This window comes from Sturnira hondurensis, unplaced genomic scaffold, assembly GCF_014824575.4.
Source record: "Sturnira hondurensis isolate 20B ecotype Veracruz unplaced genomic scaffold, ASM1482457v3 Scaffold0019433, whole genome shotgun sequence".
NCBI lineage: Eukaryota > Metazoa > Chordata > Mammalia > Chiroptera > Phyllostomidae > Sturnira > Sturnira hondurensis.
Genome location: NW_028092064.1, coordinates 1,552,434 through 1,570,143, shown reverse-complemented (window position 1 = coordinate 1,570,143; position 17,710 = coordinate 1,552,434). Strand labels below are relative to the sequence as shown.

The 17,710-nt window shown below is 40.2% G+C and overlaps 1 protein-coding gene across 1 annotated transcript in view; it reads left to right on the top strand.

Annotated features, from left to right (window-relative positions):
- Nucleotides 1-17,710, top strand: part of NUP160 (nucleoporin 160) — a 39,385-nt gene that overhangs the window by 19,613 nt on the left and 2,062 nt on the right. Inside the window, exons 18-34 of the mRNA XM_037027934.1 lie at nucleotides 1,460-1,593; nucleotides 2,240-2,310; nucleotides 3,240-3,399; nucleotides 4,236-4,305; nucleotides 4,850-4,948; nucleotides 6,345-6,464; nucleotides 9,626-9,721; nucleotides 9,820-9,914; nucleotides 10,006-10,102; nucleotides 10,194-10,299; nucleotides 12,744-12,904; nucleotides 13,729-13,789; nucleotides 14,424-14,534; nucleotides 14,693-14,816; nucleotides 15,502-15,603; nucleotides 16,191-16,332; nucleotides 17,238-17,363. Of these exons, the coding sequence (XP_036883829.1) occupies nucleotides 1,460-1,593; nucleotides 2,240-2,310; nucleotides 3,240-3,399; nucleotides 4,236-4,305; nucleotides 4,850-4,948; nucleotides 6,345-6,464; nucleotides 9,626-9,721; nucleotides 9,820-9,914; nucleotides 10,006-10,102; nucleotides 10,194-10,299; nucleotides 12,744-12,904; nucleotides 13,729-13,789; nucleotides 14,424-14,534; nucleotides 14,693-14,816; nucleotides 15,502-15,603; nucleotides 16,191-16,332; nucleotides 17,238-17,363 (1,875 nt within the window). The remainder of the gene's footprint in view (nucleotides 1-1,459; nucleotides 1,594-2,239; nucleotides 2,311-3,239; nucleotides 3,400-4,235; nucleotides 4,306-4,849; nucleotides 4,949-6,344; nucleotides 6,465-9,625; nucleotides 9,722-9,819; nucleotides 9,915-10,005; nucleotides 10,103-10,193; nucleotides 10,300-12,743; nucleotides 12,905-13,728; nucleotides 13,790-14,423; nucleotides 14,535-14,692; nucleotides 14,817-15,501; nucleotides 15,604-16,190; nucleotides 16,333-17,237; nucleotides 17,364-17,710) is intronic.

Below are 17,710 nucleotides of genomic sequence, written 5' to 3'. Positions count from 1 at the left end.
CCTGTTCTTCAGCCACCAGACTCTACAGACGACCGATCCTCTTCACCCTCCCTACTGAGCCTTCCGTGTTCAGAAATCACCCACGGTCAGAAGTCCCTTAGGGCCCTCTGTCAGTAATTTCTGATGAGCCTGACTGGATGCATTCTGATTAAACTGATTTATGTTAACGAGTACAAAGCAACTGAAAGGCCTTTGTGGGTTCCCAGAGATTTTAATATGTTTTAAATCAGAATTTACTCAAATACATTGCCAATGGTAGAATTTTGGCTAAAAATAAGGAAACACATCTGGAAAGACGATTTGTTTGGGCCCACCAAGAGGGAGCAGGGCCCTACCAGGAGTGGGTCACTTGCCGCGGCCCTTGTTAAGTTCTCTTTAGTCCTGATCCAGTTTCCCGTTTCTTTAGGGGTTTGGGGGTTTTGAGGGGGTTTTTGTTATAAACTTCATTGTTTTCCCCTAAACATAGGAGTAATGGATGGTTATTGTAGAGCCTTTATATGCAAACAGAAAGAAAATAAAAATTCACCTGTAATCTTCTGCACAGTGATAAACACTATTCTACATTTTGACACACACCCTTTTTTCTATGCATTTGTTTTTTTATATTATTTATAATATTAGACTACATTACGTAGTATTTTTTTGTAGACCCGTGGTTTTCTACTTACAAATTTCATCAGCATTTTCACATTATTAAATACTCTTCAACGTTTTTATTATCTAGTATAGTTTTAATTTATTTAATCAATCCCATTCGCGGCCCCCCACGTTGCTGCCAGTTTTTCCTTCTAGCTGTAATTTTCTGTACACCTTTGATTGTATCTCTAGGATAAAGTCCAACAGCTAGACTGGATTGATAATAGGGTGCACGCATTTTTAAAGCTTCTGGCTGTATCACCAAATTTTCCTCTACTCTTTTTTTACCCAAGACCAGAAATATAACAATGGTCTTAGATTTCCCTGTTCCTCTTCTAGAATTCTGAATCCACAGATTTAATGGAAGTTAAGCTTTTCAATGTTGTTTTCTTTTTCATCAGCAGCTCCCAAGACTTGGTGAGCTGTTTTTGATTATTGTACATATTTGGGTAGATATTTTTGCCCTCTGCTATCCCAAAATATAATAAGTGTGTTGCTTTTATTTATGTATACCTGTTACTTTCCTTTTAAAATGTATTTATTGATGTTTAGAGAGGGGGAAGGGAGAGAAACATCAATTTCTTGTTTCACTTATTTATGCATTCGTTGATTGATTCTTGTATGTGCCCTGACTGGAACCCACGACCTTGGCATATTGGGACAATGCTCTAACCATCTGAGCTACCCAGCCAGGGCTACATATATGTTACTTTTGTATGCCCTTTGTAACCGTGTTTGTTACTGTATTTTACCTCCACCTGAGAATGTTAAGAGTTACAATCGCTACTTGCTGTTTGCTCTCCCCCACCACCGTCTTGCACAGGTGATTCTGGGAGCCGGCCAGCTCTTTCAGGCGCAGCAAGACCTGCTGCACCGGACAGCCCCCCTGCTCTTATCCTACCACCTCGTTAAGTGGGGGAGTCAGTGCTTGGCAACTGACGTGCCAGTGGACACACTGTGAGTGTATGATTCTAATTATTATTAAAATAAATTGTGGGTGTAATTATTTTTTCATTGTCTTACAAGAAAAAAAATATTATGCTGTAATGTATTTTGCCTGTAAAATTCGAAGAGCTTTTAGATTCTTCATTTTTTAAGGCTAAAGGCAACTTATAAGAATTAAAACAATAAGCATGTTTATTATGTGTTATCATACATGGGTGTGTAATGCAAAGGTAAATCCTGTTGAAAGGAAAATAAGATGAGGTCAGTGGGAAAGTTAAGCCACACACTGAAACATTGTGTTAGTTATTAAAGGTAGGCTGAGATTTTTTATAGCTCAAAGAAGAAAGAAAATCTAACAATGAGAAGATTCCCATTTTCAGTAAGATAAACCATTCCATTTTCTCTGGCAAGGTGAGGCTTTTCGTCGCGTGGAGGTCTCTGAGAAATTTCCACTGTGGCTTCTCACTGCGGGGTCACTGAGTGGTGTCATGGGCAAGTCTAAACCATGGCGTGTTTTCCAGATTTTTTTCATGCTTTCAGTGGAGCTCTCATGTGTGGTTTGTTAATGGCATTGAGTCTAATTCTTGATAGAATAACTTGTTGAAGTCGTGTTGGGCATCACAGAATTTACGAGCTGATTTCCCCCCTATTTTCACAGGGAGTCTAATCTCCAACACCTGTCAGTCCTGGAGCTGACTGACTCTAGTGCTTTAATGGCAAGCAAATTTGGTAAGGACTGGACGGTGTATGCGTTTGATTACAAGTTTGGCAGTTATTTTATATTCATTAAAGTGGTCTCTCGCCGCCTTTACTATAGAAAATTTGGTGAGGCTCTGCTTTCACTTGGAGAGGGTGTGAGCAAGCTGTGGCCTGACCTCTGGTTGTGACAGCGGGTCCTGTGGACACCGTAGTCCCAGACGAGGCGTAAATGGAGGGCGTTGCCGCTTTCCCACTGTATAATGATACTCCAGCGATTAGTTTAAAGTCACTTTTTAGGTTTACTAAGTTCAAGGTAACTTTTGTGACCTTAGTCAGTATATGTTCCAAAGGAGCCCCTCTCTCATGCTTGAGAACCATTCTGGGGAGTTTATTTTGTGTGGGTTTTTTGGTATAAACCTTGAAATTTTCAAACTATTTTTATTGTAAATACTTTTCTAGGGGAGACACTTAGGTTTAATGAGACCAGTAGAAAACAGTGACTACAGTGTTGATTTAACTGGCTTTTTAAATTGCATTTGTATAGTACTTCACAGTTTACAAATTGTTTTTATTTATATGGCCATTGATAATCTCAATGGTGCGTTTTTTAAACATTTCTTTAGATTTTATTTATTTACTTTTAGAGAGGGGGAGGGAAGGAGAAAGAAGGAGAGAAACATCAGTGTGTGAGAGAAACATCGATCGGTTGCCCCCAGCTGGGAACCTAGCCTGCAACCTAGGCGTGTGCCCCAACAGGGAATCAAATTGGCAGTCTTTTGGTTTGCAGGCTGGCACTCAGTCCACTGAGCCACACCAGCCAGGGCCCAATGGTGCATTTTATATTTCAAAATAGTAAGTGTCCTTTGTTACAGGCATAAAATGAATTGGTAGAATGTCTTAATTGAAAATTGATACCGCTATCACAAGTTGGTGATTATCATTTCTTTTTCTTTTTTAAGTATCTAGCCCTCAGACAATTGTGGAATTATTCTTCCAAGAAGTTGCAAGAAAACACATTATATCTCATCTCTTCTCTCAACCAAAGGCACCTCTGAGCCAGACTGGGTTGAATTGGCCTGAGATGATTACTGCAATTACCAGTTATTTATTGCAGCTCTTGTATCCTTTTATTTTAAAGCCATTTGAAAGATTTTTTTTCTTTTTATTTAATCCTCACCCAAGGACATTGTTTCATTGCCTTTAGAGAGAGAGGGAGGGGGAGAGAGAAACATCGATGTGAGAGACAAGCACCCATCAGTTGCCTCCCACACACCCCAGGACCCAGCATCCTCCACACCCAGACCGGGGATTCGTAAGCGTCCCGAACAGGCCATAACCTTTCAGTCATGGGATCACGCTCCAACCAGCTGACCCATACCAGCCAGGGCAAAAGGTTTCTTCTAGTTAAAGAATATAAGGCTCGTTCTGTCTTGTAATGAAGATTTTTAAATGAGTTTGGGTGCTTTTCCATCTACAAAAGATGATAGTACTTATTTTCAGATATGATCCCAGTTTTGATTTTATTTTGCTTTGGTTTTTTGCTCAGGAGTTCAGCCAGATTTTACTGATACATACATGTGTAATACCTAGATCTCTTTTATTTATTTTTTTTTAAGATTTTACTTATTTATTTTTAGAGGGGAAGAGAAGGAGAGAGGGAGAGAAACATCAATGTATGGTTGTCTCTCTTGTGTCCCCTGCTGGAAACTGGCCTGCAACCCAGGCATGTGCCCTGACTGGGAATCGAACCGTGATCGTTTGGTTCACAGGCCCGCGCTCAGTCCACTGAGCTACGCCAACCAGGGCGTACCTAGATCTCTTTTAAAGTGTTATACATTCATCAAACATTTATTGAATAGCTCAATTAAGCCATTTTATGGAGCTCAACTACCCAATGTATGTGTTTAAGTTTTGCCAAAAAACGTAAAAAAAAAATCTTCTTAACCAATAATTAGGTGGCCTAGCAATCCCAGTTGCCTTTTTCTAGAATGTTTGATGGGAAATTGTCAGTATGTACAATTGCAGGTGAGTACTGTTGAATATTTCAGGTTTAATTTTTCTTGTAAAGAATGGGATTTCTGAAATTTTTTCTTTGTAAATGTTGTCTGCATTTTAATTGGCCTGATAATAAGAGCCATAATAATTTATATTTAACTGCACCAAAACATACTCTAGATTTTCTCTACTTCCCTCTTGATAGTATCATTCCTAATAAAACTTTTTCTAGGATCCTTTCTTCCTTTTTTAAATTCTGTCTATTAGGTAAAACAGCATACCATTCTGTTCACTTAAATCCTTTTCTGGAATCTAGTGATTGAACCAGTAAATACCAGAAGTGGAGAAATGGCTAAGACGGAAAGCAGATGTGTGTTCGTGTAATTGGAGTCCAGTTTGTTTTCGTAAAGTGTCTAATAGCCTCATATAAGAATCGGTGAACAGCGTTAGGTTGTGCTCTCCAGGTGATGTCAGGAAATACAACGTTTGCTGATTGACCACATCTGCTCTCCCTCTGTGAAGAACGTGGAAATGAGTATTTCCTTAATCAGAAAGTGCCTTTTATGCCTTTCAGGATTATATTCAACTGCTACATCCCTGGTGTCAAGTCAACGTTGGTTCCCGCCGATTTATGCTGGGTCGATGTTACCTGGTTACAGGAGAGGGCCAGAAGGTAAACTGCCTTTGAGTGGTGAACAAAATTGATCACAACGAGGACTCTTAGTTTCCATCGAACTAAGTTGGGGTGAGAAGCATAGACTCCTCTGAATTAGGATACAGGAGACTACTAGTGCCATGGAGAAGTTCGGCCGCTGGTACTTTGCAGATTGGTTAGGGCACAGGAAAAGAAAGGAGTGAAACGCTCCTGTCCCTCTACGGGTGTTTTAGGGATGCATTTAGTAAATGAAATGTATTTTTCAATTTCATTGTTTCCATTATATCTTATGGAGGGGTGTTTTGTTTCCAACAAAACATTTAATTTTAACTATTATAACTTCCTAGGGCTTTTGAAAACATTTTCTATAACAATTTGAGATAAAATTTATATATCATTATACCTCACCCATTTGGAGTATACAATTTAATATAACATGTCAACATTTTTAAGATGTACACAGTTATGCAAATATCACAGTTAATTTTTAGAACATTTTCATCACTCCAAAAAGAAACCCCAACTTATTAACCATCACTCCCCAATTCTCCTATTCTTCTTAAGCCCTTAGTCAACTACCAGTCTACTTTATTTCTCCACAGAGAGAATAAATAAGTAAATTTACCTGTTCTGGGTATTTCATATTAATGAAATAGTACACTGTGGGGGGATTTTGTGACTGATTTCGTTCATTTAGCATATATGTTCAAGGTTCACCCATGTCGTTTGTCATTTCTTTTAATGGCCAAATTATATTCCATTGTATGGATATATATTTTGTTTATTCATCAGTCACTGGGTGATATATTATTTTTTTAAGGCAGCTTCTTTTCCTACTATGGTAATGTCCATTTTTCCCTGACATCCTGTTATATAAATTTCTAAACATTCAGAAAAGTTTAAAAGCTTTTATAATAAAGTCATATATATTCGCCACCCAAATTCTACAAATGTTAATGTGTAGCTACAGCTATTTCATTATGTATTTATCTATGATCATTAAAGTTTACATTTTTAATTAGTAGCATTTAAGTGAAAAAGTAAGATAAAAATACTAATAATGTAGCCCTGGCTGGTGTAGCTCAGTGGATTGAGCATGGGCCTGCAAACCAGACGATCGCAGTTCGATTCCCAGTCAGGGTACATGCCTGGGTTGCAGGCCAGTTCCCAGCAGGGGACGCATGAGAGGCAACCACACATTGATATTTCTCTCCCTCTCTCCTTCCCTTCTCTAAAGATAAATAAATAAAATCTTTTAAAAAATACTAATAATGTATCAGAGTTTAGATGGCAGAAATTACAAATGTAGTCAGAAGTATTAAACAGTGTTAGGTTTTTTTTTTACTTTCTTTAGTCATGAGCACCTAGAAGTGGAACAATCCATTATGAGTCACTTAGTGTTTTATTTCTCCAGGCTCTGGAATGTTTCTGCCAGGCAGCGTCTGAAGTGGGCAAAGAGGAATTCTTGGACCGCTTGATCCGGTCAGAGGATGGGGAGATAGTTTCCACCCCCAGGCTGCAGTATTATGACAAGGTACATTATGTCATGTTTTGGCTCTTTCACCCTCTATAGAAATTTATCTGAAATACATTGCTTTGGTATTTTTGGATAAAAACAGTATACAAATTAATTATTACTCTTTGGCTGGTGTGGCTCGGTGAATTGAGGGCCAGCCTGCAAACCAAAGGGTCGCTGGTTTGATTCCCAGTCAGGGCACATGGCTGGGTTGCGGACAGGTCCCCAGTAAGGGGCACACAAGAGGCAACCACATGTTGATGTTTCTTTCCATTCCTTCTCCTCTCTCTAAAAATAAATAAATAAAATCTAAAAGAAAGAAGAATTATTCACTGAATTTCCAAGTAAAGGGAAAATGAATTTGCCTAGAAAAATTGAAATTTTTAAATTAAATTTGATAAATGTTTATAACTTAAGTTATATCATTTTATTAGCCCAGTTATCATTAGAATTCTATTACTTAACAGTTTTGCCGGTAACTCAGATAATTGGCCTGAAGTGTTTAGCCTTAGTTTGTGATTTGGCCCCTGAGCTTTTCTCCTACCACTGTTCCCTCTGGTCACTCGGCTGTTACTATGGTGGCCTTCTTACCTCTCCTGCAAGCTGACCACATCCTCTGTTCTTTTCAGAGCCTTTCTGCCTGCCTTTCCCTTAGTCAGCTTTCTCACGCCCTTGTGGCATTCAGGTTTCTGCTCAGGTGTCACCTCCCTGCCTCACCTACGAAGAGGAACGCGTGCTGTGCTGTCCTGCCTGCCTGCACCCGCCCCCGCACGTGCACAGGTGCAGACGGGCACGGTGGGCATTCTCCCGGCCCTGCTTCGTTTTTCTTTGTATCACTTCTTTACAACGTGCTCTGTCCCAGATACCTGTGTGTTGTTATTCGGCCTTCTCACCAAACAGGAAATGCAACAAGGCAGACTCCACCGTTCTGTTCGTTGCTTGTTCTTTTAAGAGATACATTAATTTATACTGAAATAGATTTATATCTATTAATAACCCTCTACTATCTTACTAATGAGAAAATTATATTGAATTTTAAGTAAGAATTTTTAATCTGAAGCCAGATGAATTTAAGGCATTAATAAATCCCCTGAAATTAGGTATAAAATGTTGTTTGTTTGTTTTTCTGTGGAGAAGCTCCATAGCTTTTGTTAGGAGAAACTTATTGATTAAAAAAACATTAAGAATCACTGCTCCAGTGAACCCCAAAGTGGGACTCGGAAAGAAAGTACTAGAACTCTCACTCACAGAGAAATAGACCAAGATGTGCTAATGTGTGTCATAAGGATTGACTCTGATGCCTTTATTTGGCCCATTTACCAAGTGGTCATTTGTCACTTAGTCTCAAGGTAGGCAGGCATCTGAGGGAAGAGTGAGTATCTCAGTGAAGGGCAGGGGCACATAGTGGTGCCCTCGTCCACTTCACTTCAGGTTAGGTGTGCCTGTTTAAAATGATTTATACATTATATTCCTTAATTTTAATGAAAATCACCTTTAGAATAAGGACATGACTTTTAAAAACTCCTGCAAAGAAACCAGATTGGAGATACTAACAAAGCACAAGCAAGCGAGGAAGATTTAGGGCTAATACTTCTACCTGTGATTCAGGCTCTTCCTCAGCCACACTGCAAGGCGAGAACAGTGACCGCCTATAATCAGGTCTGACAAGTCAGCCAAAAATGATCGGACTTTTCAGGGATGCTATTTTGAATAAGTGTACCTTGAATTCAAATGTCAGTTCAAGATAGTGTGAAAACTATCAAGGTGTCAGGCATCTTAATTATCTGTGGTATGGGGTGTAGACTGGTTATAGCCACTTTGGGCAACTGTCAGTATCTAGTAGCTCCAGTCATTGACATGTTAGGGCCGAGTGATCGCAGTTCTAAATAGGTCCAGACAGACGCATGTATTTACCGAAAGAGATTTGTATAATTTATGTTCCAAGCATAGTCATAAAGGTCATACTAGAAACAACTCAAGTGTTCATTAGCAGAATGGGTCAGTGAATTATGTATATTCTTTCATATGAAATTAATTGCTGCATGTAATAACACATCAGTCTTACTAACATGTTAAGCAAAAGAAGTCAGATACACAAAAAATATAATATCATGAGATTCTGTTTCCATGAAATTAAAAACAACTGTTAAAAGTCAGTAGTGGCTCCCTGACTGGTATGGTTCAGTTGGTTGGAATGTCATCCTGTAAATCGAAAAGTCATGGGTTTGATTCCCACCCAGGGCACCTGCCTAGGTTGGGGGCACATGCAGGAGGCAGCCAATCATTGTTTCTCTCCTTCTCTCTGTCCTTCGCTCTGTCTCTAAAATCATGTCCTCGGGTCAGGATTAAAAAAAGAAGTCTGTAGTGGCTGGAAGGAGTGACACCGGAGAGTTGGAGTACTGATATGTTACTGTTTTTAATTTGGGTGCTGGTGGCACAGACATGTTTACTTTGTGAACAGCCAGCCAGCGGTGTCCTTAGCATTTGGGCACATTGTTAAACACGCTACACTTGGGTGAAAAGTATAACCTTACACCACGTATCCAGAACAAAAAGACGTTTTATACTGTTAATGAAGAAAAGAAAGCTAATAATAAATAGTAATAAGTAAAAATAATTTTATACTATTTTTATCTGTCTTTGTAAGTTTATTTGAGTGTTTCATACACGTGTCTTAGAGAAGTGGGTGTGTGTAGGTAAGCACGTGCGCACCTGTGTGGAGTGCGCACAGACACTGTTAACAGGGCGGACGATTTAAACAGTTTGAAGAGTGCTGTTCTTGTATTGGAAACGGGTTATGGCAAACATTAATGTAATCTGTTTAGGGTTTTTATAAGGCTATGGTATTAGTATTATTTATCAGGCTTCAAATTAATCTATGACCTAAGCAGTGCAAAAAGTTAGTGAAATTATATTTGTTCCTTCACTCAGCAAATATTGAGAGCTTACTATGTGCTCAATACTGAGACCAGAGCCGTGAACAAAAAAGACCAACAGCAAGTTCTACACCAAGGCTGTTATTTAACAGCAGAATCTAAACGAAGATCCCAGATGATCCTCGCGCTTATCTTGTCAGCAGCTTTGATTTCATCTTTATGTTACCCCGTTATTTGATGGACTTAAAGTCATATCTCAGTTTAATTAGCATATTAATTTTAATGGAAGTGTCTTCTCTGTAGGTTTTGCGTCTACTCGACGTTGTTGGTTTGCCCGAACTGGTTATTCAGTTGGCTACGTCAGCAGTAACTGAAGCAGGTGATGACTGGAAGAGTCAGGTAAGAACTGAATATAACCTAGTCATTTCCCTTGAGGTTTGTCGTGAATGTGATGATTTAATTTGTATTAATCTTTTACCCCTATATTTGATACTTAGGCCACTTTAAGGACATGCATCTTCAAACATCATTTGGATTTGGGTCACAACAACCAAGCGTACGAAGCCTTAACCCAAATTCCTGACTCCAGCAGGTAGTCAGTCTCAGTCTGTTTTTGAGGTCACTTACTAACACCGTTTAACCCACAAAGACAGTGTACCCTCATCTCCCTTTCCTTTCCTTAGGCAGTTAGACTGTTTACGGCAGCTGGTGGTGGTTCTTTGTGAGCGCTCGCAGCTACAGGATCTTGTAGAGTTTCCCTATGTCAATCTGCATAACGAGGTAATTCTGTTTCTCCCCCGATGACTGGGCACAACTGTTGGTTGTCGTGATGGCCACTAACTTTGATGTCTGATCGCTTCCCCGTCCTCAGGTTGTGGGAATAATTGAATCACGTGCCAGGGCTGTGGACCTCATGACGCATAATTACTACGAGCTTCTCTATGCCTTTCACATCTACCGCCACAATTACCGGAAGGGTGAGCACTGGGGCTGACGGCCTGTGTTGGAGGCGGCCTTACCAGTTTAACTATGTTTTCTAAATATATTACGTATTTGACCTGTATGATTTTTACCTTATTTTTACTACTGGACAAATGTTCTCTACAAGCATTTGGGCATATTGTGTTTAGGGGCAGGACTAGCTTTGCCCTTTTGAAGACTACCTGTTAGCCTTGAAGATAAGCACTCCAATTCTAGAACGTTTTTGATGCATTTCCAGTAAGATGACCTTCTATGTGTGTCTTCTACCTCATTTTATTTTTAGTTCTATTTTATTGATTATACTATTACAGTTGTCCCAATTTTTCCCCCCTTTCCCCTCTCCACCCAGCGCTCCCCACTCCCTCAGGGAGTGCCCATACCATTGTTCATGTCCATGGGTTGTGCATGTAAGTTCTTTGGCTACACCATTTCCTGTACTGTACTTTATGTCCCCATGATACTCTGTAACTACCTGTTTGTACTTCTTCTTAACACCTTCACGTCACCTCTTCGCCCATTCCTCCATACCTCCCCTCCCACCTGGCAACCATCCAAACACTCTCCATATCCATGAATCTGTTTGCATAAAAACATGTCTGCATATTCTTTTATTGTCTTGAATCATACAGGAAGGGTTGAAAATCTCCCATTGTTTGATTTCACAATAATAACATCCCTAATTGACCTGATTAAAACCAGCTTAACCAGGTAAATGTTTAGGTTTTTCTGGAGCAAGGCTTTTGTTCTAACAAAATGTCCTACATATTACAGGCACTCAAAAATATGTTTGGATGGACCCTGTCTGGGGAGCTCCGTTGGTTAGAGCATTGTCCTGATTCACCAAGGTTGCGGGTTTAATACCAGTCAGGGCACATGCAAGAGTCAACCAATAAATGCATAAATAATTGAAACAACAAATTGATACTCCCCTCTTTCTCTCTGTAAAATCAATAAATTTTTTAAAAGCTTTTTTAATTTGTTAGAATGAAGAATAGTTTCATTCAAAAACTGAAAGAAAAATTTTTAATACTGTAAGAGTCTGTGTTCTTAAACAGAGCGTCCACACATTTCTTGGTCTCAGAATCCTGGGTGGAGGTAGGTGACTGTTTGGCTGAGACAAGCTCCCTAAGCTGTCCTACCTGGGAATGTAGGCTCTAATAGTCAGAAGTAGCATTTTACGTGATAGCTGGGGGAGCCTTTTTAACCAGGGCGAAGCACCCATGAACTGTGCAGTGTTAACCCTTTTTAGGTCTCGTTGAGTGTGTCCTCATCGCTGCGTGGCCAGTCTTCAGACCTCTTTTCAGTCTTGCAACACAAACACTCTGTGCTCATTAAACAACTTCCCATTTGTTTTCATCTTGTGTTAAAACACAAGTTGGTGGTTTATTACTTGAAATAATTAGCATTCTACTTTCCTAAACAAGAGTCATTAGCATTGAGAAACCAATTTTTTTAAATTTATTTATTTATCTTTAGAGAGGAAGGAGAGAGGGAGAGAAACATCGATGTATGGTTGCCTTTTGTGCATCCCCTGCTGGGAGTTGGCCTGCAGGGAACCTGCCTGCAACCCAGGCATGTGCCCTGACTGGGAATCGAACCTCGATTCTCTGGTTCGCAGGCCCGCGCTCAATCCACTGAGCTATACCAGCCAGGGCGAGAAACCAATTTTTTTAAAGTGTAGTAAAATCCATTTAACATTTACCACCTTAGCCATTTTTAAGTGTGCAGCTCAGCAGTACTGAGTACCCTCACGTGACTGTGCCATGATCCACCAAGGCCTTCTCATCTCACAGAACCAAAACTCTGCCCATTAAACAAGTCCATGTGCCCTCGTCCCCCAACCTTGGACAACCACCCCCATCCTGCCTTCTGCCTCTGAATGTCACCGTTAGGGTCATACATTATTTTTCTTTTTGTGACCGGCTTGTTTCACTCAGTGTATGTGATGTCTTCAAGGTTCTTCCATGTTGTGTCATGTCAGAATTGTAGGTTTTTTTAAGAGTGAATAATACTGTATATATATGTCACATTTTATTTATCCATTGATGGACGCTTGAATTGCTTCCTTTTTTGTCTATTGTGCGTAATGAACAAGGGTGGACAGATATCTCTTGCTTTCAATTTTGAGGGGTATATTCTCAAAAAAGTGGAACTGCTGGATCGTGAGGTGATTATGTTTTTAATTTTTTGAGAACAGCCGTATTGTCTTCCACGGTGGCTGCACCAACTGACACCCCACCAGCACTGCACAAGGGTTCCCGTTTTCCTACGTCCTCACCAATGCGTGATTGTGTGTGTGTGTGTGTGCGCGCGCGCGTGTGGTTTTAAATTAAACAGTTTTGTTTTACATTTTAATATTCGATAAGGAAAGCAAATTCTGTGTGTCTCTAAAGAAACCCATTTCGGAAACTCTGCTGTCTGATTTATTGTTGCCTCACAGCAGGCACAGCGATGTTTGAGTACGGAACGCGTCTTGGCAGAGAGGTCCGAACCCTCCGGGGACTTGAGAAGCAAGGCCACTGCTACCTGGCTGCTGTTAACTGTTTACGGCTTATTCGTCCGGAATACGCATGGATCGTGCAGCCAGCATCTGGGGCAGTGGTATGGAGACGTTTTGTCTTGGAATTTAGGGAATAAATAAAATTTGTCATTTATTTGCTTTGGTCCTTTCAGAACTATGACCTCATCTTCTTTTGTGTCATTTAAAATTTCTCTTTGGATATTTGGGAATTTAATCTATTTTTGCAGCAATTTGGTTGGCATATATTACTACAGTTCCCAAGCTCAGAATCATTGTAGGAAGAAGTATTACAGAGCAGTTTTGGAGTTGGAGAGACCTGACTGACTTTTTTTGCCATCCAGTTATTCTCTGGCATAAAATAAAGATGATAATATTAACGGCCACCTTATAGAATTGTTAGGGTATTCAAATGAGATCATTTATGTACAGATTGCTTAGAATTGTAACAGTGGCTGGCCCACAAAAAGTGCTCATTAAGTGGTAGTAGCTGCTGTTATTTCATTCATTTTTGTTAATTCAATCTACAGTGACTATTTTAAAGAATGTACACTTTGAGTTTTCTTGGTCATGCCGATGTAGTCATATGTGCCCAGCTACTTGCATTGTATAGTTCCTACATTTAGTAGGCTGTTTTCCCAGAATTCTGAGTGGAGAATATATCTGCAACCAGGGAGTGTCAGGTGGTTTATACGGAGATCAGAAATCCATGTTGTCGGACTCAGTAACGTGTTAGAGCTAAGTGAGCCATCTTGGCAGACATTGCATTTTTTGTCTGATAGTTACAGTACCTTTGTAAAAAGACTGTGCTAGTTAAATAATTCCTGTTGCGAGAGTTGAAGTAGAAAAGCTCTTGATGCAAATTAAAACAGTGATTTTTCACAGTTAAGTGACTTTGTCATTTCAGTATGACCGCCCTGGTGCGTCCCCTAAGAGGAACCATGATGGAGAGTGCACCGCCGCCCCAGGTGAGTCATATATATTTCAATGTACTTACATTGTAGTATGCTATATATGTATAGTAGCTACATTGTAGAACTATTGGAAAGTTCCTTTTTTTAGTGTATTTTCAATATATTAATCTGCTAAAGGTTGGTTGGTGGCACTTTGAAAACGTTGTATGGCTATGAGAAATGAAAGCGCTTTAAAAGTGTGTTTCATTTCTTGCATTTAAATCAGCTTAGTAGCAAACTTTTGTTTTGTCAGGCTCCTTTGACATGACCACGGAGGCATGGTGTCCTTCCTTAGAGAGCCTGGGCTCCGGGGTGGGACGCCTGGCTTTAATTCTGCCTCTCCTGCTTTGGGCATGTTCCCTTCTTACTGATAGAGGTAACAGTATTTTATGGCTCTAAGATTTAAATGAATAAGATGTGAAACACCTTGTAAGCACCGCCTCACTGCGGCTGTGCTTTCATTTGACTCAGCTGTACGTGTGAAGCAGGAGGCTGCTTTAAAGTTAGCTGGAGTGAATCCACCTGCTTTCTCACCGTGGCCATTAAAAGGACAGTTACCTAACACCTAGTGGAAATTGACAGGTTGAGACAGTCTGTAGGGACTTCTTTTGCATTTAGAGAATTGAACTTGTTTGTCTTTGGCTGATAGCAAATCGGCAGATTGAAATCCTGGACCTGGAAGACCTAGAGAAAGAGTGCATCCTGGCTCGTGTTCGCCTGGCGCTGGCTCAGCATGAGCCGTCGGCAGTTGCGGTTGCAGGTGGGGACGCAGCGCTCTGTCAGTGCCGGCAGCACACTGGAGGGCCACGCTACATGGCTATAAGCATGCTGTTCTTCTGAGATACTCTCAACAGACAGTTGGGGGCTCCTTTGCATACACCTCTGGTCACACCGGGTGGCGCTTTTCCGTTTCCACAGGAAGCTCGTCAGCAGAGGAGATGGTCACTCTCCTGGTTCAGGCCGGCCTTTTCGACACCGCCATATCACTCTGCCAGACGTTTAAGCTTCCCTTAACGCCAGTCTTTGAGGGACTTGCTTTCAAGTATGTACGCCCTTGTCTTTATAGTGTTCATGTTCTAATGCAAAAGTGCCGTGGCTTAGTGTGAAGCGGGGGTCACACGAGCCAGTAACCCATAAGCCAGTATTTTAGTTTAGTTCTCACAAAGGGTTTGTTCTTTTTTTTATTTCTTTTAGTTGATTGTGATTTTTTTTTTAAATATTGCTTTATAGCTTCTGCTGAGAAGATCTGGCTTTCCTGGACCCACATTCCCACAACCTGGGTTCAGAACAGTGTCCATTTGAGGCAGGTCATGTGTCCTCTTCAGTCCTTTAGGACAGCTACTGGCCCCTGAAAACCTTATTAGAAAGTACTGCAGACAACTGTAACTAAACAATAAAATAATTAAAATAAATCAATAAAAAAGTACTCCTTATTGAAGTTAACTTATACCTAAATATTAGTCAAGTAGTTTGTAGATTGGAAATACTAACTTCCAGAATTTTTCAACATCAGTTTTCTCTTGAAAGTAAATGATCTCTTAACACTTGTTGATGGCCTCGTGGGTCATTCAGTTATGTGGTCATGAGGAGAGAGAAGAGCCAATATCCCAGTAGTGAATTCGACAGTAGACTAAAGCTCAAGTTGTCTTATCTCTAGCTGTCCTAATAAAATAAGGTGGTGCTTTTCAGCAAGTTAGTTTTTTGTGTGTGGACCATTTGCATTGCAGATGCATCAAGTTACAGTTTGGAGGAGAGGCAGCACAAGCAGAAGCCTGGGCCTGGCTAGCAGCCAATCAGCTCTCATCAGTCATTACCACAAAGGAATCCAGGTATAGCCCTAGTGTTTCTCCTATTTCCCTGGGGCACCCAGTTAACCTCAGTTTCTCACAGTCCTTCCCTGACAGCCCTAACCCTCAGTAAACTTCCCTTCCTTGAAATGCACTTACAATTTGTATTATGCAGCTTACCGCCTTACAGTTGGAGCATTTTGCAATTTGAAAGTCTTTTAATACCTAAATTAGCCTACCGGAATCACTGTTAAAATACAGATTATGAGATAATGCCCTAGCCTTCTAAATCGGCACTTCTGTATGACTGTAGTGCTTGATCAGGTTTGTCAACAGTAATCTAGGCCATTATTCTTATTTTAGAAATTTGAAACAAAGAACTTAAGTGAATTGCATAGTCAAGTAAATACGTGGTTAGTGGGAAGTGAAATGAAAAATCCAAGCCATCTAGTTTCTAGTACTACCCTGAAGTCACATTGGCCCTAATAATATTAGGTGCCTTGTAGCTGTATTACTAATTCACTTGTGAGCTTCTAAAGATGCTTTCCCTTGTAATGACATGCTTGGAATGGTACTGAACATGGTGGTTAAGAATCTATAACTTAGTAGTCCTTTCTGCTTCTACCAAGTGCCACAGATGAAGCATGGCGACTGTTGTCCACGTACCTAGAAAGGCACAAGGTCCAGAGTAACCTGCACCACCACTGTGTGATCAACAAGCTCCTGTCCCACGGCGTGCCCCTGCCCAGCTGGCTCGTAAACAGTTACAAGGTAAGAGTGTCTTCACTTGGAGAGAGTAAGAAGCTGATCTTTATCATTCTGAATAACTTAGGTGATTTTAAAAAGCGTGATAATTTATGGAAATATACTGACTTACGTACTTACATACTTTGGGCAGCTTCTCAATCTTAGCTGAAAACAATTTCATTTCAATTCCACATGGCGTACTGAGTGACTAAAGTTTTACAGCTTAATAAGTTAATGCCTGCACATCTGCTCACTGAACGACAAGTGGACACTTTGAACAACGACTCCTGCGCATGACACAGTGTTTATTGTTCACTACTCAGAGAATTCACAGGAGTTGGTGGGGTAGTTTATATATTACTGCAGCAGTGTTTCTTTTGGCTTTTGTCAAAATTGGATTTTTGGACAACCTGCATCAGCATTATGTGGGTAGTGGACTTCTTCAAAATAGAGATTCCTGGGCTCCATCCCAGACTTACAGGACCAAATTATCTGGAGCTGTGAGCCAGGATGTATATTTTAACAAGCTCCTAAAGTTATCTGAAATGCCTTGGAAGGATAAAGAAAGAGAATGTAAAGCTTAAAGTCAGGAAAATTTACCCTTTTTTTTTAGTTAGAAAGTAGAGAAGGCAGCTAAGATGGTAAAGGTTGGTTGTGATTCAATCAGAATGCAGAAAGCACAATTCAGTAGGAAAAAATTAAAATATATCTTACATCACAAAACAGGGGAGGAAGACCACTTAATAGATAGGGCCTCACAAGGTTCCAGAGGGTAACTAGGCTGTTGGGAATCCAAACCTTAAACCAAGGTGCTGGTTTATTCATATTGACAAGTATAAATGCCAGGGAACCAGACACTCAACAACCTTTGGTCTATGCCTGGGTAAGGTGGAATCGGATGGGTGTTCATAATCACCGACTCTTTACAGAAGGTTGATGCGGCTGAGTTGCTCCGTCTGTACTTAAACTATGACCTTTTGGAAGAAGCTGTGGATTTGGTTTCAGAATATGTGGATGCTGTTCTGGGAAAAGGACACCAGTACTTTGGAATTGAGGTAGGCATGTATACACGTGTCATTTAAATCTGTATTATCTCACTAAATAAAACCAGGATCCAAAAATAAATGAAATTAGAATGGTGGACTTAACCTTTACTGTTAGTGGTTATACAACTTGTTTTCTACAACATTAGGGGCTGGCACTCTTAAGAATCTTCAGTTCCCTGTTTATAAAATGGTAGTACATTTTATTTTTCTCTATCAAAGGAATGGGGCTTTAGTTGGTATGTGGAGGAAGGAGGTGAATAAGAACAAAATGCTTTTTTGTGTGTGCATCACTACCAGTGCTTTCTCATTTAACTCTTACAGCAGACTGTAAGGGGTGTTTTAATCCCGTTTTTCCT